This window comes from Zosterops lateralis, assembly GCF_965231275.1.
Source record: "Zosterops lateralis genome assembly, chromosome: 5".
NCBI lineage: Eukaryota > Metazoa > Chordata > Aves > Passeriformes > Zosteropidae > Zosterops > Zosterops lateralis.
Genome location: NC_139766.1, coordinates 11,236,127 through 11,252,353, shown reverse-complemented (window position 1 = coordinate 11,252,353; position 16,227 = coordinate 11,236,127). Strand labels below are relative to the sequence as shown.

The window sequence follows — 16,227 nt, the reverse complement described above, 5'->3', positions numbered from 1 at the left end:
ACAGACTGTTCTCAGTTTTGCTTCAAGCAGACACTCCCCAGAAAGACATCTGGTATGGTCTTGAAAATTTAAATTGCTCCAAGGTCAGCTTAGGGTGCTTCATAGTAGGAAAAATAATTCCTAAAACTAATTTCTCCTAGACAACCCTTATAGATGGAGATAGATCTGGCTTTTTCAGTCCTTCACTAAAAGCTCAGAAGTCACAGTACCTGCAGTCCTCTGGCTGACTTCCACATTTCTATTACTCATTTGGGTTTGACTATTAAGAGTTCAACTGTAAACATAAGAACACTTTACATTAGAAGTATAGAGTAATCTGGAATAATACCTACTGAGTGTGTAACACAGTCACCTGCCCAGCCCTGACAGATAGTTTCTATCCCAGATGAAACACTATTTGTCAATGAAGTGACGAGTCAGGGGAGTCAGAACCATACCAGTAGCTAGGTGTCATTCACATCTAAAACCAGTTGAACTGCATAGCTGGAAGGGATGCATAATTTTTTTGAAAATTTGCCACAGTACGCTTTATTGTGACTAACCCATAATAGCATAGAGTGGACTAAACTGTACAGGAGTTTGGAGACACAAGTCCCACCCTCCCACCTCAGCAGGAGATCTCCTGCAAATGAATATAAAGTACATCCCTTCCTCCTCCTCCTCGACCCCTCCTCCCCAAACAAAGAGCACAGCTTTGAACAAAGCAGTTAACCAGGCAGGCTCCTGGATACCACACTCCCACTGACTGACCTATCAGACACAAAACTTTTGAAAATGGATGGAAATTAAATCGGTCGACTCCAGATAGCATCAACCAGCCCTGAACCGCTGGCTCTTTGTCCTGAGGCAATGTCACAAGGGAGACAGCAGCAGCAGCAGCAGGGCAAGACAATTCCTGGTCTTACAGCAAGTTGTCTTTGCACCATTGAAATCAATGTCACAATTAGTCATACGTGTACCAAATGCAGCCTGTCCTGCTAAGACTTTGATATTTGATTATGGGTTTAATGTGTCAGACAGCATCACTTAAACTCTGAGAGCTTTAGGCGAGGAAAAGGAAAATCATCCTTAACTAAGATTGTAAAATTTTAAAACTGTGTGAGTGGTTGATCCATTAAAGTCTTGCATTTTACCCTGTTCCTTGTTGGCACTGCTTCAATACAAAATTTCAACCCCACAAACCTTCAAAATCCCTTCACATAAAAATCTACCCAAGACACAGGAACACAACACTGTCTTTTGATGATAAATTTCCTATGAAACACCAAACAGTGCCACACATCACCTAAGGCAGTGAGTATCTGCTCATTGTTCTGTTTGCCGGCTTGTCCCTGCCATCACTGGCTGACACACAAAGAAAACTGTAGATCCTTCTTTTTCAAACCCATTTCAAATTTCTCTTAAACCCATGTGGTGCCCGGTAGCCCCAGAAACACAGGATGCTCTCCCTCTGGCTCTAATGTAGCATTTGCTCTTCTTTTACATCAGTTCTAAAAGGAAAAATGGTTTGTTCGAAACAAGAAAGTAATTGTGCAGTTCTTCCCATGGAAACCACCAGGAGGCACAAGGGATGACGGAAGGGCACCAAGTGCCCACACAGGAGGGAGAGCATTGATGGATAGATCCATCTGGCTGCCAAGCTGTTCTCTTGTGCCCCTGCACCGACCATCCTCAGAAAGGCACACAAAAAAGGTTCATAATGGTATTATTTTCATGAACGAAAAGAGTGGCCCTGTAACACTTGGAGCGAACAGTAGCAGAACACCCGCAAGGGTGAGACTCTAGTTATGGAATAACCATTAATTGTTATGGATACCTCTGAGAATTGAACCAAGCCATACCATGACATTTTTTTCCCCATGGAACAAAAACAAAGAGCTGCACAAAGAACAGCAGAATCTGTGGTCTTAAGAAGCCCTGGACTGAAGCACATTATTTAATTGGATTTCTCTGGCTTTGAGATTTATCAATTCATAGTTGGATCTCAGCTGCAAACTTCAGTAATACGATAAACAGAACAGGCACACCAAGTGTTTGCATCAAACTCATCATAAAGGATCCAGAGGGGACATGAGCTAAATGCTTCTCTGTTTCTCACATGTGCCTTGTCTTGCCTTTCAGAGCGTGCATTTACCCAGCTGCACTGTCCTTTAGGGCAGGTGAATGCCAGGGTTGCCGAGGGATGCCTGCCTGAATCCACTCACTTCCTTCCACTCCAGAGCTTTCAGGTTATGGAGCGACTCCTGCTTTTGGCCGATTATCTGGCTCTTTTGCCGCCCATTATTTTCCTACCGCCTAAATCTTTGGCAAGGTTCCTCTAACCCGTCAACACAAGACACATACCGCGCGTAGAACCGACAAACTTGAGTTTCCAAAAAACCTCTCAGTGGAAGAAATCGAACCACGTCGCAGTGACCTGTCCCCCCCAGCCTCCAATGGCAGGCTGCTCCTCAGCTCGAACCTCCGTTCAACAGGAAATCAAGGAGGAGGCCGGCCCGGGAAGGCAGCGGGATGGGTCTGGAAAGATGGTTCTGTTCGCCTTTGCCCCGACTGACTCCGGGACTGTAACATGATGCAATCTCTCGGCTAGGATGAAACAGGATCAAATGGCCAAGCCTGCAGGGAGACCACCTCTGCCCACCCCAAGAGGCAGAAAATAAGGAAGCTCGCAATGGTACAAAGCAGCAGCGCGGCTGCCCGGCCGGTGCTTTCCCGGGAAGGGATGCGAGTTTCGGGATGGCGGACAGAGGGCTGCGCTCCGGAGGATCTCGCCCGGGTTCCTGCCCTTCCAAAGCCCGGGCAGGGGCCGCCGCCGCCCGATAACCGGGTTCCCTCCCAGCTCTTTCCATGTGCTGCTCCCGGGCAAGAAAACGAGTGAGACTTTTTTTTCTATTTTTTTTTTTCTATTTTTTTTTTCCCCCAGTAAGCCCACAGCTTTCCAAGCACGGGGCTGCCTGGAGCAGCACCGAAGCAGCGGCTGAAAAAGCCCATTTCTGAATCCAGTCCTTCCCCTCCCTCTTCTTCCCTCCTGCGCTCCCTCTCGGCCCACGGAGCTCAGGGATGCTGCCCGGGGCGGGCGGGGGGCGAGCGCGGCCGGAGCCCTCCTACCTTTGCGGCCGTCCTGCGGCGGCTGCCGGCACAAAGCGGCCGAGCGCGGCTCCTCCCGCGGCTCCTCCCGCAGCCCCGCTCTGCCGCCGAGAGCAGCCAGCGCCGCACGGGAGGGGACGGCGGGGAGGGGACGCGGGGCGGGAGCTGCCGCCCGCTCCCACCGCCCCCGGCCCGGCCCGCCCCGCGGGGAGGGGACAGCGCCGAGGCGGAGCCAGCGGAACAAAGGCGGGGAGAGCCCGCAGCAGCCCCGGGCAGGGACGGGATGGGGCAGGTGTGCGCCGCAGCCCCCGGGCAGGGGCAGGATGGGGCCGAAATGCTCCTTGCCAGGCAGATGTTGGCAGATCAAACCCGGGTTTCTTGCCCCAGAGTAAAGCCTTTTTGGAGTCGGATGCTCGTTCCCCGGGTAACTGCTGGAATACTGCGGGATCACAGCGGGAGCCTCAATGCAGCCCATGCCCTCCCCATTCCTGCCCAGGAGATGCTGTGAGCTGGGCACTGAGCATTGGAGGAATAACATGGATTTGGAGCATAATGACCATGTCTGCATTTATCTAAATATAAGCTCTTGTGTTGAAATGATGTAAAATCACGCAGAAAGCCAACACGAATTTAACACCTCGTTCCATCATCTTAGTTTAGCAGAAACTGGAAATCGGAGGTCACAGAAGAATGTCACTAAAGGAAGAACACTAGTTAAGGCAACTTTGTCTTTAGTCCAGCTGGGTGTCAGAAATCCTACTCTTTAACTTCAGCTCTAACCATCGGATGCACAAGAGTGCTCTTGTGAGAAATACTCGGGGAGCTTTGGACATGCAAGTGCATAATTCTGTACAAGCTTGTAGCCTACTTTGTACCATAGAGTGTGCAACTTGTTAAGCACCTTAAAATTTGATTAATAGAACTTGGTTTTTTCTGGCCAGGTTTGATGTGCTCTTCTGCCCTGTTTAACCATCCTTAGTCATTCCAAGAAGGTGATACCAAATGTAACAGGTTTGACCAGGGAAAATTCTAGTTAGTCAGCATGTACAGTGTGTGGCCACTTAGGATATGCATGAGATCTCTGCAGCCTAAAACAGGAGAGCTGAATTCACAGCCAAACCTTTTCAACAAATATTACTTAGCCTAAAATCTCACTTTCAGCTGTTCTCTTTCTTGTATGCCTTTGGGTATGGGCAGGGAAGGACTTGCCTACTGGATGAGCTATTCCAGCAGCAGCCTGCTCCTACCTGCCTTTTTATATTCTGCTTGTTGGGAGTTGGCAAGGGGAGCTTTGGAGTACTTAGAAGTACTGATTTTCAGGCAATAGTGAAGTGCTTAGCTGGTCTGAAGAAATTAAACCATAGCTCCTCTTCTCCACGGTTCAATTGCTTGCAGCTATTGCTCTCTTTGAGCTACTTAATTTGTATCATGACCTGTAAAATATGATCTCTAGGGAGAACAATCCAGTACTTTGCTGTAAAAGCACAGCCCTTGGCTGCTGTGAGGCATGCAGTGTAATCTGCACAGTATCACTGATTTGTATGCTTGCAGTGAGCACTTCCAGTATTTGCTGGCTTTACTGCCTCTTTTTTTTTTTTTTTTTTTTTTTTTTTTTTTTTTTTTTTTTTTTAATGCACACATCACTTTAAGCAACACTTCAGCCTCTGCTTGCCCTAAGATATGCTGCGGTCTGTAAACCGGGTGCTTGGTTCTAGCAACACTTCAGAGTATTTCTTCCACAGAAACTTCCTGAAGAAGTTAGGATGCTGAACAGCAGACAAACACAGATGAGAGTGATCACAAGACCAGCAAGAAAATAAGCACTTTATGCCCTCTGTCAGATATGAAAGTGAGATAATTTAAGGATTTGTCCTTAGGCCATTTGAGAGATTGATAAAGACTTCATGTCTTGTGGTGGTAACTCCATAGGGACTAAATAATGGACCGTCTATCATGAAGACAATCATCAGACACCACAAGCTGTTCCTCATGGACTAACTCTCTCTTAGGTTGAAGGGCTCAAAAGGACTTTTTTCTTATTTGAATTCTTAGTTTTCACAGTGCTACACTTCAAAATGGCATTTCTTCTCTACTTTTTAGTTTGTACATATGCATTCCATAAGCTACTTCAGCTGTGAAATACAATTGGTGATTCATTGAATTTCTTCTCCATGAATCTTTAATGACATTACTTAAATACAAATTCGATTTTATAGAATTAAAAAGAGCAGCATATAATTCACCTAGAACACAGTATCATCAAAATAAATCAAGTGATTCCTAAGGAATTGCTTGCATGGAAACTGAAGTCACATCATTAATAGGAAATCTGTGGTCCACAGTAACTGTACATCATACTTTGCACCCAATAAACTTCTTAGACTAATCATCCTTTAACACAAAGTAACAGAAAGCAAATCTGTGTAAATGTTCCTGTTTGAAACACATGTCCTCCAGCTTGAAAAAGCACTTTTTAGCTTTAAGACCAAATATTCATGCAGTGTTCCAAATTGTCTTTATTCTCAATAATTCACTATACAGTTCTACTCTATCAAGAGTAAATTCATTACTGTAGAAATGGTCTTCACAAAGTTTAGGCAGGAGTTGGTGAAGCTTAGTCATGGGGATCCCTTATCTTCCTGTAATCTTCTTAGCACTGGTCACCATGAAAGAAAAGAAAATAATCAGAACAAAGAAAAATAAAATAATCAAGTAGTCCCAGCAGTAAGGTATCCAATATAGTTGTTTACAAGACTGGGACTTTAACCATCAGATAATCTGTGGTGTGTTGAAACAGAAAAGTCATGACAATGACAGACCATATTTATTATCTTAAGGATATGCTTAAAAGAGTTACATATGCATATTTTAAGATATTTTTTCCCCTTGGAAAATCAACATTGGATGAAATCTGAGAAACACAGGCATGAGAAAAAAAATCTCCAACCATTTTTGTGATTTATGTCTTGTAAGGAACTCCAAGCAATTTGGATTTGGCTCACTTAAGTATAAAAAGGCAGGAAAACAGTACTTTAGCCATTTAGAACCATGGGTCAGTTTTTAAAGATGCAATCAATTCCACTTCAGATCTGCCTTGGGCTGAGTCCATGACCTGACAACTCACTACTTTAAGAGGCCCCAAAAACTCAGCAACATCCTATTGAGAAAGCAAGTGTAAGAAAACCTATTGGATGCTGTACATGATGACTGGTATTCCCTGAAACTCTGCTCAACACTTTTCAGTAAGACCTTTCAATGTGCCCGTACAAGATTATGTTCTTTTTTTTTTTCAGTACCTTAAAGTGAAATCATAGCTGTAAGGAAAAGCCTGTAAGTTCTTGATATTTGGTATCAGAAAGACTGTGAAATAATTTTCCTCTTTGGATTGTGGTGGTTTTTTTTTTTTTTTTTTTTTTTTTTTTTTTTTTTTTTTTTTTTTTTTTTTGTGTGTGTGTGTTTTTTTTTTTTTTTTTCCTCTTCTTTGGAAGAGGGGTTGAACAGACAAAAAAGTCTAGAATTGGCAAAATGTGAGATCCCACACTGCCCTGTGACACCAGTGTGTCAGGCAGGGCAGGTGGGGCTCCCTGGAGCAAACCTTGCTGCAGCTGCCTCCTGATGTGTCCCACCTCCTGCCCTCACATCATGTTGCCAGGGGGGAATGGATGGTCTTGGGGAAGAGTGAAAAGCAGGCAAAAATATTCTACAATCTGGGCTGTCAGGAGATGGATTGACATTACAGCAACTGCCACTCTTCAGTAAAACATACTGATGGCAGGATTTCAAAACCAGGAGGCAAGTTGTGGCTTTTTAGAACAGAAATCTTCTTCTATTACTTTAGAACCATTATTTCTCAGTAAGGAAAACAGCACTGTTTCTGCAGTTGTCTCAGACACTCAAGACATTTACAGACTAGGAATAAATGTATTTTACAAATAGAAAAAAGCTCTTGATAAAGAGAGGGTCTTTTTCCCTTTCTTATCATATACTGTGATCCTGTTACAGCAGAATCTATTGTAATTAGGAACCTAATACTCAATATATATATATATATATATATATATATTTTTTTTTTTTTTTAATAGTATCATGAGTTATTTCTTCTTGGGTCCAACAGAATTTTCAGGTCCACTGGGGAAAAAAGTAATTATATTTCAGATAAACTTGAAAAACTGGTTTCAGGAATCTTACAGTGCTGAGTACATATATATCCCAGAAGGACTTACACAGCAGAAATGCCATTCACCTTTGTGCAAAAAGCAAATTTGGAGAAGTGTGCATTATAGAAACTTCAAGAGGAGGGATTATGCTGCTTTTCTATAATGCACAGGCCTCTCCTTACTCTCCACACAGATAGGCCATCTGCGTAACACATCTGCAAATAAATTCACAGAGATGTAAGTACCTTAAATTAGGTGCCTGATTTTGAATCATGGCAAAGGAGGGAATATATAAAAAAGAATAATATACATTTTACAGAATCCTAATGTGCAGGTAAAAATTCTTACTTTGCACTTAGATTCTTCTGTTTGAACTAAACATAGGCAAACAATCCCTCCTTCTGATTTCAGTTTTGGGAGAAATTCTGTATAACCTGACCTTTGCGCTCTGGTGCAGATACAAATGCCAGTGACTTCAGTGGGATTAGCATTTAGTGACTGACATTTTCAAAATACTATGCTAACATCCTTTTATTAAATGCATATTAAACCCTCATAATCACTGAAAAGTAGCTCTGCCTTTAGGTATTGCTACTTGAAAAAAAATTCTATTATTGTAATTTTATTTCTAACAGATTTAAATTTTATATTAAAGTTGAATACAGTAGGGGAAGATTTCCTCTAAGTCTTGTCTCCTTCCTCCTGCTTTCTTTGAATTCAAGCAACATTGGGCCAAAAATGGAATCCTATTGAAAGATAAATTTTAGTTTCTATTCTGTATTTTCATTGTCTCCTGTGGCATTAACAATGGAGTAAATAATTTCAGTAGTCTTTCATTATTATTTTTGTGGCACTATAATAAGTTATCATACTCAAAAAAGGAATTAAGACAAAAAAAATTAAATTTGAAGGATTTGATCATTATTCAGCAGCTCATACAGTCCTCCTGCCACTTCTATCTGTCAAAAACTAATTGTCAGAGGAAAAATGTCTGATATAAAATAGGGGAAAAAATGGGGATATCAAAGTGTTTATGCTCCACATCCATAACTTGAGAGATTTTTAAAGTCCAACTAGTAAAATTGTCAAGTGACATGAAGAGTTTTAACCCTGTTCCTCAAATGAATTACTCCAGGTCAGAGAACTGAAAGGAAGTTCAGACAGACCATTAACAACCTCAGTTGTTTAACTTGCTATCAATCATGGTGCCTTCTTAATTATCAGTTAATAGAAAAAAAATTATAGTTGTAGTGTGAGAAATAATGACGACTCATGTCAGAGTTCAGAACTGTGCCCATTTGGATGGAAAAAACCCCAGCAATCTGCAAGAGTGAGGTTAGGTCAAGCATAAGCATAATCTACCTTTGTAATAAAAAAGTCAAAGACATTCTTAGTTTTTCTTCTTCCTCAACCCACCCTCCCCCCCACCAAAAAAAAAAAAAAAAAAAAAAAAAAAAAACCACCAAAAAGTTATAGTGCTTGACATAGCATGGCAAATAGGAAAAATAGGAAGCCTTTATTCTGTCAGGTCATTCCTGAACACAAGGTACAATGGGCTAAGACAAATTTGCAGAACTATCAAGGGCAAAAAAAAAGGTTTTAATTTTGAAAGAAATAAAAAACATTACAATTTTTAGTAGAGAGAGGAGGCAGAGGATGTAATAAATGAATGTATCATAGCAAATAGACAAAACAGGTCAAAAGCAAACCATCCATGATACAACTGTAACCAGATTCAAACCAGAAATTAACTGTATCCAGACTTGTAACCAAAGGCAAATACATAATAGCTGGGACACTAATGCCCAAATTATGATACATTTACCTGTGTGAGACACGTTGCTTTTGCCTGGTTTTTGATTCCTCCTGATCACTTCGGAGCTGCTGCTTGTCTCAGACCAGCAGGGAAGGACTGGCTGGTCCCAAGTGCTTGGGTGCTGTAGATGTCTGTCCAAGCATTGCAAACATATGGAACCTACCCACATTCACCAGTGTGCCTGTGCTCACAGATGTCAAACACCAACGGCAAGGAAGAATATGTCCTAAATTATGAAAAGTGGCAGCATTTAGAACTAACTTCTCTAACTAACAAGTGAGCTGTAACTCACTTGAGATGGTGGTTGTGAGGAGGGAGTAACAACCTGCTGCAAGAACACAACAAACTGCAATTTGCAGTGGGTGCTTCATTACCTGGGAGTTGAACTACTGAGATGTTGTTTTTCATGGCCATGCACTAGTAGTGAGTGCCACCTTTTCTAACAGGGCTTTTCACAGATTAGAAAGAGTGAGAAGGTATACAAAGACTCAAAAAGCCTGAGCCAGCACCTCCTATGAGCCTTTAAGGATTTAGCCATACCTCAGAGGCCATACCTTCTTGGATACCAAGAAGGGATGCAAGTCTCCATTATAAATTTACATGTACAAGACAGTCATATCTGTCACTGTGATATTAATAAGTCATATTTTAGTGGGTTTTTTTTCAGATACTCAAGATATATGAAAAATGGTAGCCACAACTGTGACTTATCAAGTTATCACATTGGTCAAAGGTCAGTTGATGTCTTAGGAAGCTTATAAAATGACCATGTCCTTTTCCTCATTCACAAATCAAAAGGACAAGAGAATATGAATATAAGGACACTCTGAAGCTCATGCACCAGAGTTGAGTGCCAGACAGAAGTGCCTGGGATCTCGTCTAGCTTATCTGCAAATAGAAGAACAGCATTTTTCCTGCAGATATGAGAAAAGGTTAGTAAAATAATAGGTCTGTCTTGGTCACACTTGGGAAATATCAAATATAAGGCTCCTTAAAATCAAAATGCGGAATGTAAGACCAGGCATCTCTCTTGGTCTGAAATGTATCTTTTTTGCTTATGTAAAATTACCTTTGTCTCAGAGACAAGGTATTATTAGATTCCTTGTATTATTAGATTCCTATTAGATTCCACGTACTTGCTCACAAACTATGTATTTTCTTGTTTCTGGAATTACAGGTTTCAGAGTTCTGCCCTGAACCATGAGGAAAAGAAATAGCAGAAGGTCAGACAAAAATGTCCTGCCTTCTCAGACAGCTATAATGGTAACCTAGCATGCCTGGTTTCCTATCTGGAATTGTTGGTCAGATATTCCTTCATCAACCACAAGCCCCCACATATTCCTTTGCCTCAAAGACTATGATGATGAAATGCTGGTTCTTTCATTGCTGAGTTTGAGACATGTCTTCTTTAAAATACATGAGGTGAGAATTAGGTCATACATAGGGTTGACATGAGCAGCTGAGACATACAGCTCAGATCCAAGAACGAAAATAAAATCTCTGACAGAATTCCCCTGCTTCTTGTATACATATCAAAATAAGTTTTTCCAAGAGCTATATTGATCCTTTTGAGCTGCATAGCCACATCCATACTTACAAAAATGCTGAAAGGCAGCATGTCCTTGAAAACAAGACTACAGACCAGTAACTTAATAACTCTAAAGAGCATTATCTGAAAAACAGCTTATGATTTGTCGAGACTCAGTTTTTTACTGCCAACACCAGACCACACTATCAGATGGAACATTCTGGCAAAGTCTTATCTCATTACTCTGAATGCCTTTTCCATTTCATAATACTGTGTAAGATTAGCATATGGAACCCTATTAAAATAAACCTGAATATTTACTATGCACATGTCTCTCCACATTTAATTAGATACTCAAAGTTCCTGAAAGAAAACTACATAACTGAAATTTCAATTTGCAATTTTTAGATGGGGAAAACATGATAGATTTTAGAAACAGAAATCTTGTATTCTCTGGTATACCATGGTCTGGTTTATGGAGTTTAGGTGATGTACAGACAACTTAGCAGTGAAGTAAATTACAATGCTACTCATTTTATGGCCCTTTTACACTGCTATATTTGGCTGGTGCCAAATCCAGCACACAATATCATACTGTAAATGTGAATTTAGGCTAGAGAGTATAACTGAATAGGTCACTGCACCATATGACAGTAGATGCTTTAAATATAGGGTGATACACTGGCACGCATCATGTGAAAAAACGAACAGCTTACTGAGCTGTGTGCCACCTTTGCACAGAACAGACATCTACAGACCATTTCAAACTTTCATGGAAATGAAGTAAGGACACACAAGAGTACTTGTTCATCTAAAGTCAGCAAAGGTTTTGTGTGTGGAAGCCAAAATTCCTTTTTGGTTTTGGCTGGTAGTAGGAATGTAAGTTGATAAACTGACTGTCTTCTAAAACATTTTTGCGTGTTTGGCACCGAATGCATGCCTGTTTAGTGAATAGTATAATGAGCACAAAAAAATTACTGTGTTAGGAAGTTTTGTGAGATCTGTGCAACTCAAAGTACTGTCCTGATTGCTTGAAAGTGATTTGGTAACATGGTCTAGGAACTGCAAGTGGTAGTTCAGACTGGTATTCCACTGACTTGGCAAAAACTGGCTTATTTGCCAACAGACTGTAGGCATAATTTGATCCAAGATTGGATAGCCTGCAATGTGTACTTCTGTAGAAGGATTGCCTTTCTTTATATACAGTGGACAGGAATATGATAGGGACAATTCATCTCACATTCTGGACATCAGGATGTGAATGAAGAGAGTTTTTCTTTTCACTGACCATAAAGGGAAGGACAGAATAACAAAGGAATTTGTCAGCAAATATAGAAGAGGACGAGGTGCAACTCCTAATAGAGTTGGGCATTGTGATAAGTGATGCTTGTGAGCTACAAAGTCTAGATTGGGGTACGTAAAACAAGAGTTGTACTTGATTTAGGCCAGATAGGACACAGACCTTTATGAGCCACTTTTAAGGCTTGACATTATACCAGATGAACTGTCTCAAAACAGTGTAGATGGGTCAAATAGCTCACATGAGCTCACCATCCTCAGTTGTTATCAGTCACACATCTGCTGGTGCATAAAACAGTGGAGCACCACAGAGCTGTTGACTGCCTGTGGTGCTCAGTAATGCACATTTTCCTTTCAGCATAGGTTGAATCCTACACCAGTACAAAAGCTGCTGTGGTTAAGAAATTTTCAAATTATTTATGAAAATCCACACTGAACCTGATCTACACTGATACATGGATTTCTTTGATCAACCTGCAATTTTCTTAATTACTGAGAAGATGCCTGTAATCAATATGATGTCCCAGGAATGTGTGGATGAGATGAGTGGTCATCACTGATGTCAAACTTCCTTACAATAGTTCTCCAACCAATTGTTCTCCTGGATTTAATTTCTCATAGTTGCAATGGACCCCACTGGTCACATTTAGGATTGGCCCATTTCAATGGGCTGCCAGTTTTCACAAAATAATGCAACAACCTATTCTGAGGTTGAAGAGCATTATGGATGTGGTTTACATGTGATCAGGAGCAGTCATTTAAACTGGTTAATGGTTCTCTACACAGGCTGATGGTTCTGTACATCACCAGTGAAGCAACTTTTGCTTGGTGAGATGTGACAGTTGCTTGTTGCATTGTTTAAACCAAGACCAACTTAACAGTAACTTGACATTCAGAGGTACACTCAGCACTCTCCTGAGTGAGCAAATTTAATGCAAATTAGATATTATTTACCTGAATATCATAGGAAGACCCTATCCAGAGCAGCAATATGATCTAAAAAATTATACACACATTAGCAAAGTCATTCAGTTATGTCTTTGTTTTAATGAATTTTTTAAAACATTTGTATCATCAGACAAAACATTTATGTCATGAGAAAATATTTATTTCCAACAGCATGGACTTTGAAAGTTAGTTGGAAGAAGGCATGTTCAATGCTATGATTTTTCCAATGCTGGGTCAATTGAAATAGTGTTTTGTAGTGCATATATTAACCAGTTACCTTAAGGAAATGCGAAAAGACATAGTGAAGTAGGAGGTGAGTACAAACATCCAAGGCAGTAAAAATGCAGAATACTGACACATGGCTGAAAAATGTACTTTTTGTAATGCTCATTTAGTATCACACAAAACTAGCAACTCACTTTAAAACATTCTTTGTCAGCAACCATACCTCTGACCAAATGAAACTATTAAAATTTAATACAGTCTTTCAGCTGGAAGAGATATTAAGGTCTAACACTTATATCAAATGCTTAGATTTTGTTAGCTTTGCTTGTTATTTAAGATAGTTTCAAGGTACCGCACCAGTATCACATAGTTTGTTTTTTTTTCAAATTGACCTGTACAGAAACATGCAAATAGTAATGCATGAGGGTTTAATGTATTTGATTCTAATTGTCTGTATTACTGATAGAGCACATCAAGCTTTTTTGTTACATTTTATGCTGAACTGTTCCACTTCCACATCTACCAAATGCCATCACAGTTCTCATGGCTTACTCTGTAAAGGTGGAAATTTGAGAACATAAGAATGCCTTCACCTAGGATATATATTAATGAAAATAATTCTTCTATAGATAGATATATCTATCTACATAGTAATTAAGATTATATGGTATTTTATCAGCATGAAATGTAAAAAAAACATTCTTCAAACACCCCAAACTAGTAGGAAAACACAGTCAACTGGCACAATACACTCTTAAACCAGTTTTTTTATAAGGCTTCAGTTTTCCTGATGAATGGGACTAAACCTTAGTAGGTCTGTATACATTTTAGTAACTATAACCATTTTATGTCACAATATATTCTTAATAAAATAAAAACTCTGGTGTTGTAATTAAAGATAGCTAGTTACCTTCTAGACAAATATGATCTTTTAAAGAGTATGCTGTGTTTAAATATAAGAAGTAGAATTAAGGTGCTTCCATATTTCTGCTTTCATTCTTAAAAAGTACCACAGATAAACAATTGCAATAATTGCTTGCAGATATGCTTTTCTTTGGCTTTTACCATATTTTCTTTTATTACCATATATCATAGCATCTGATCCCCCACTGGAAAATTTCTATAATAATTACTTAATTGATTCTGTAAAGATTGCATTATAAAACTGAATGGAACAAAATGTTGGATGCATTTCCTGTGTACAGCCACACTTTTTTTTTTCTTTCTTTCAGAATTTCCATTTGCATCAAGCAACAAATGCAAGCAACAATAAATTTAAAGCTAGATTTTTTGCACGTTGTAAACTGGGTAGGACCAGGAGTTACTGACAAAACCAGCTGGAAATGCAAGATTAGCAAATTCTCTGTATCCCAACACATTACCATCTCTGTCTTGTTTCCCCGACACATACTAACACAATGAAGCTGGACAATGGTTCAACAGCAAGTGCATGTGATAGTTCTGGCAAGACTATTTTTGTTTTGATTAAGCACATATTTTATCCGGGAGGGTTTAGAAAAGCAGGGCCTTTTTCTTCAGGTCATTCCGCTTCCAAAGTGCCAGACGATCAAATTCCTCAATACTCATTTTGAAGACTTCCTGGAACTCTTCAGGGGACAAATGCCTCTTGAAAATGAAAATACAAATGATATCATTAAGCTTGTCTGTGCACAGGAATATTTCTGCCCTAAGTTTTATAACACACCACAAAATAATGCATTAGGGTTTGCATTTAAATTCCAAAATTGTTTCTGGAAAAGACAGCATCAACACCAAATGAGCTCAGAGTAGCTGGGAAATAAAATTATTGATGGCAGTAGTGACTTCTGAAAAAAAGTGATCTTTTCAATATAGTTCTTACTGAGCAGAAACTATGTTTTTTGGAAAAAAGTATGTTTATCCAGGGTGTCTGATGACAGAGTTATTCCAGGACTTTAAAGAGATTTATAATAATGTAATTTTCTAGTTGGATTTGTTTTGCCTTGATCTTTAATGAGAGCAGTGGACACCACACTGGTCCACTAATAGCAACTTTGAATCAAAGGAGAGAGCATACTGCTAAATTCTGAAATCCAAAATGTGCTTATCCATGGGGAGAGAATCTACTCAGAAGTTTGGCTGGATAAAGTAGCGGGGTTTTAAAGGTTGAGAAATACACTTCTATTTGATGTTTTCATGCTTTAATATTTAAAAAAAAAAAAAAAAAAAAAAAAAAAAAAGGAGATCAAGAAAAAGCGAAAAAATCCAACATAAAGAATTGGAAGGAGGTAGGATAACAATTCCTTAGCAATTATTAGCATCCACACAGAAAAGGTAGAAACGGTAAATATGTGAATAAATTTGTAAGTCAAATTTCACTTTCAATTTATTCACAAAGACTTAATCTTTGTAACATAATATACTCAAGAAAACTAAAGAAATTGTTTGTAACAAGTCATTATATATAATTACTTTGAATGGTTATTATAGGTCCTTGTTTCTTAAGAAAGGACAGCCTTGGTTTTTTTTCTCTTGAGATTCCACATATTCAGAACAACAGTGACTAAGGTCTTGGAACTGAGCCTTCACTTTTCATCTGACAAATGACAGCAATCCACCATAAGTGCTGCTCATAGCATGGAACAAACACACCATGCATATTTAGCAAAGGAGATCATTTTCCACATGAAAATAAGCAACATCTGACAATGTATTTTAGAAACAATCTCTCACTGACAGAATTTATTTCAATTGGGCTCAGACAGAAAAAGTTACTTTTCTCTGCATTGTTTTTTAAAGAAGATATTCCTGGTAATCCCATGGACAAATGCAAGTAACTTTAACTTTAGCAACTTTTCACAGCAAGGAACATGTCTGTAGGCTGTAGGATTGAAAAAGAAGTCTGGATGAGCAAAGAGTGTAATATTTTATTTTACTTTCTAGATTATGGATAAGACTTGAGACATCTCCTCACTCAAGAGAAAGCAGTGGCAAATTGTAGTTCTTACTCAAAGAGAAAATGAGAAAGTCTATATACCCTTGCAGGTAAAGTGACCTTGCCAACCTTCCAAAACCATAGAAAATTACATATAACTTCTAAAGGACTATGTTTTCACCATTTTTCTTTTCCTGAGGTAATTTACACCACATATTATGAGAAACTTGCTGTAGTGTCATCAGATCTGTTC

At 39.5% G+C, this 16,227-nt stretch overlaps 2 protein-coding genes across 19 annotated transcripts in view; both read right to left on the bottom strand.

The window, feature by feature from the left end:
• AFAP1 (actin filament associated protein 1) overlaps positions 1-3,441 on the bottom strand; it is a 113,602-nt gene extending 110,161 nt beyond the window's left edge. For all 5 annotated transcript variants that reach the window (XM_083862227.1, XM_083862222.1, XM_083862224.1 and 2 more), the window contains exon 1: positions 3,109-3,441. The gene's annotated coding sequence lies outside the window, so the exon portion shown is untranslated. The remainder of the gene's footprint in view (positions 1-3,108) is intronic.
• Positions 3,442-12,914: 9,473 nt separating this feature from the next.
• ABLIM2 (actin binding LIM protein family member 2) overlaps positions 12,915-16,227 on the bottom strand; it is a 125,088-nt gene continuing 121,775 nt past the window's right edge. For all 14 annotated transcript variants that reach the window (XM_083861882.1, XM_083861889.1, XM_083861891.1 and 11 more), the window contains one exon: positions 12,915-14,686. In XM_083861882.1, coding sequence (XP_083718008.1) covers positions 14,573-14,686 — 114 coding nt within the window. In that variant the 3' untranslated portion in view covers positions 12,915-14,572. The remainder of the gene's footprint in view (positions 14,687-16,227) is intronic.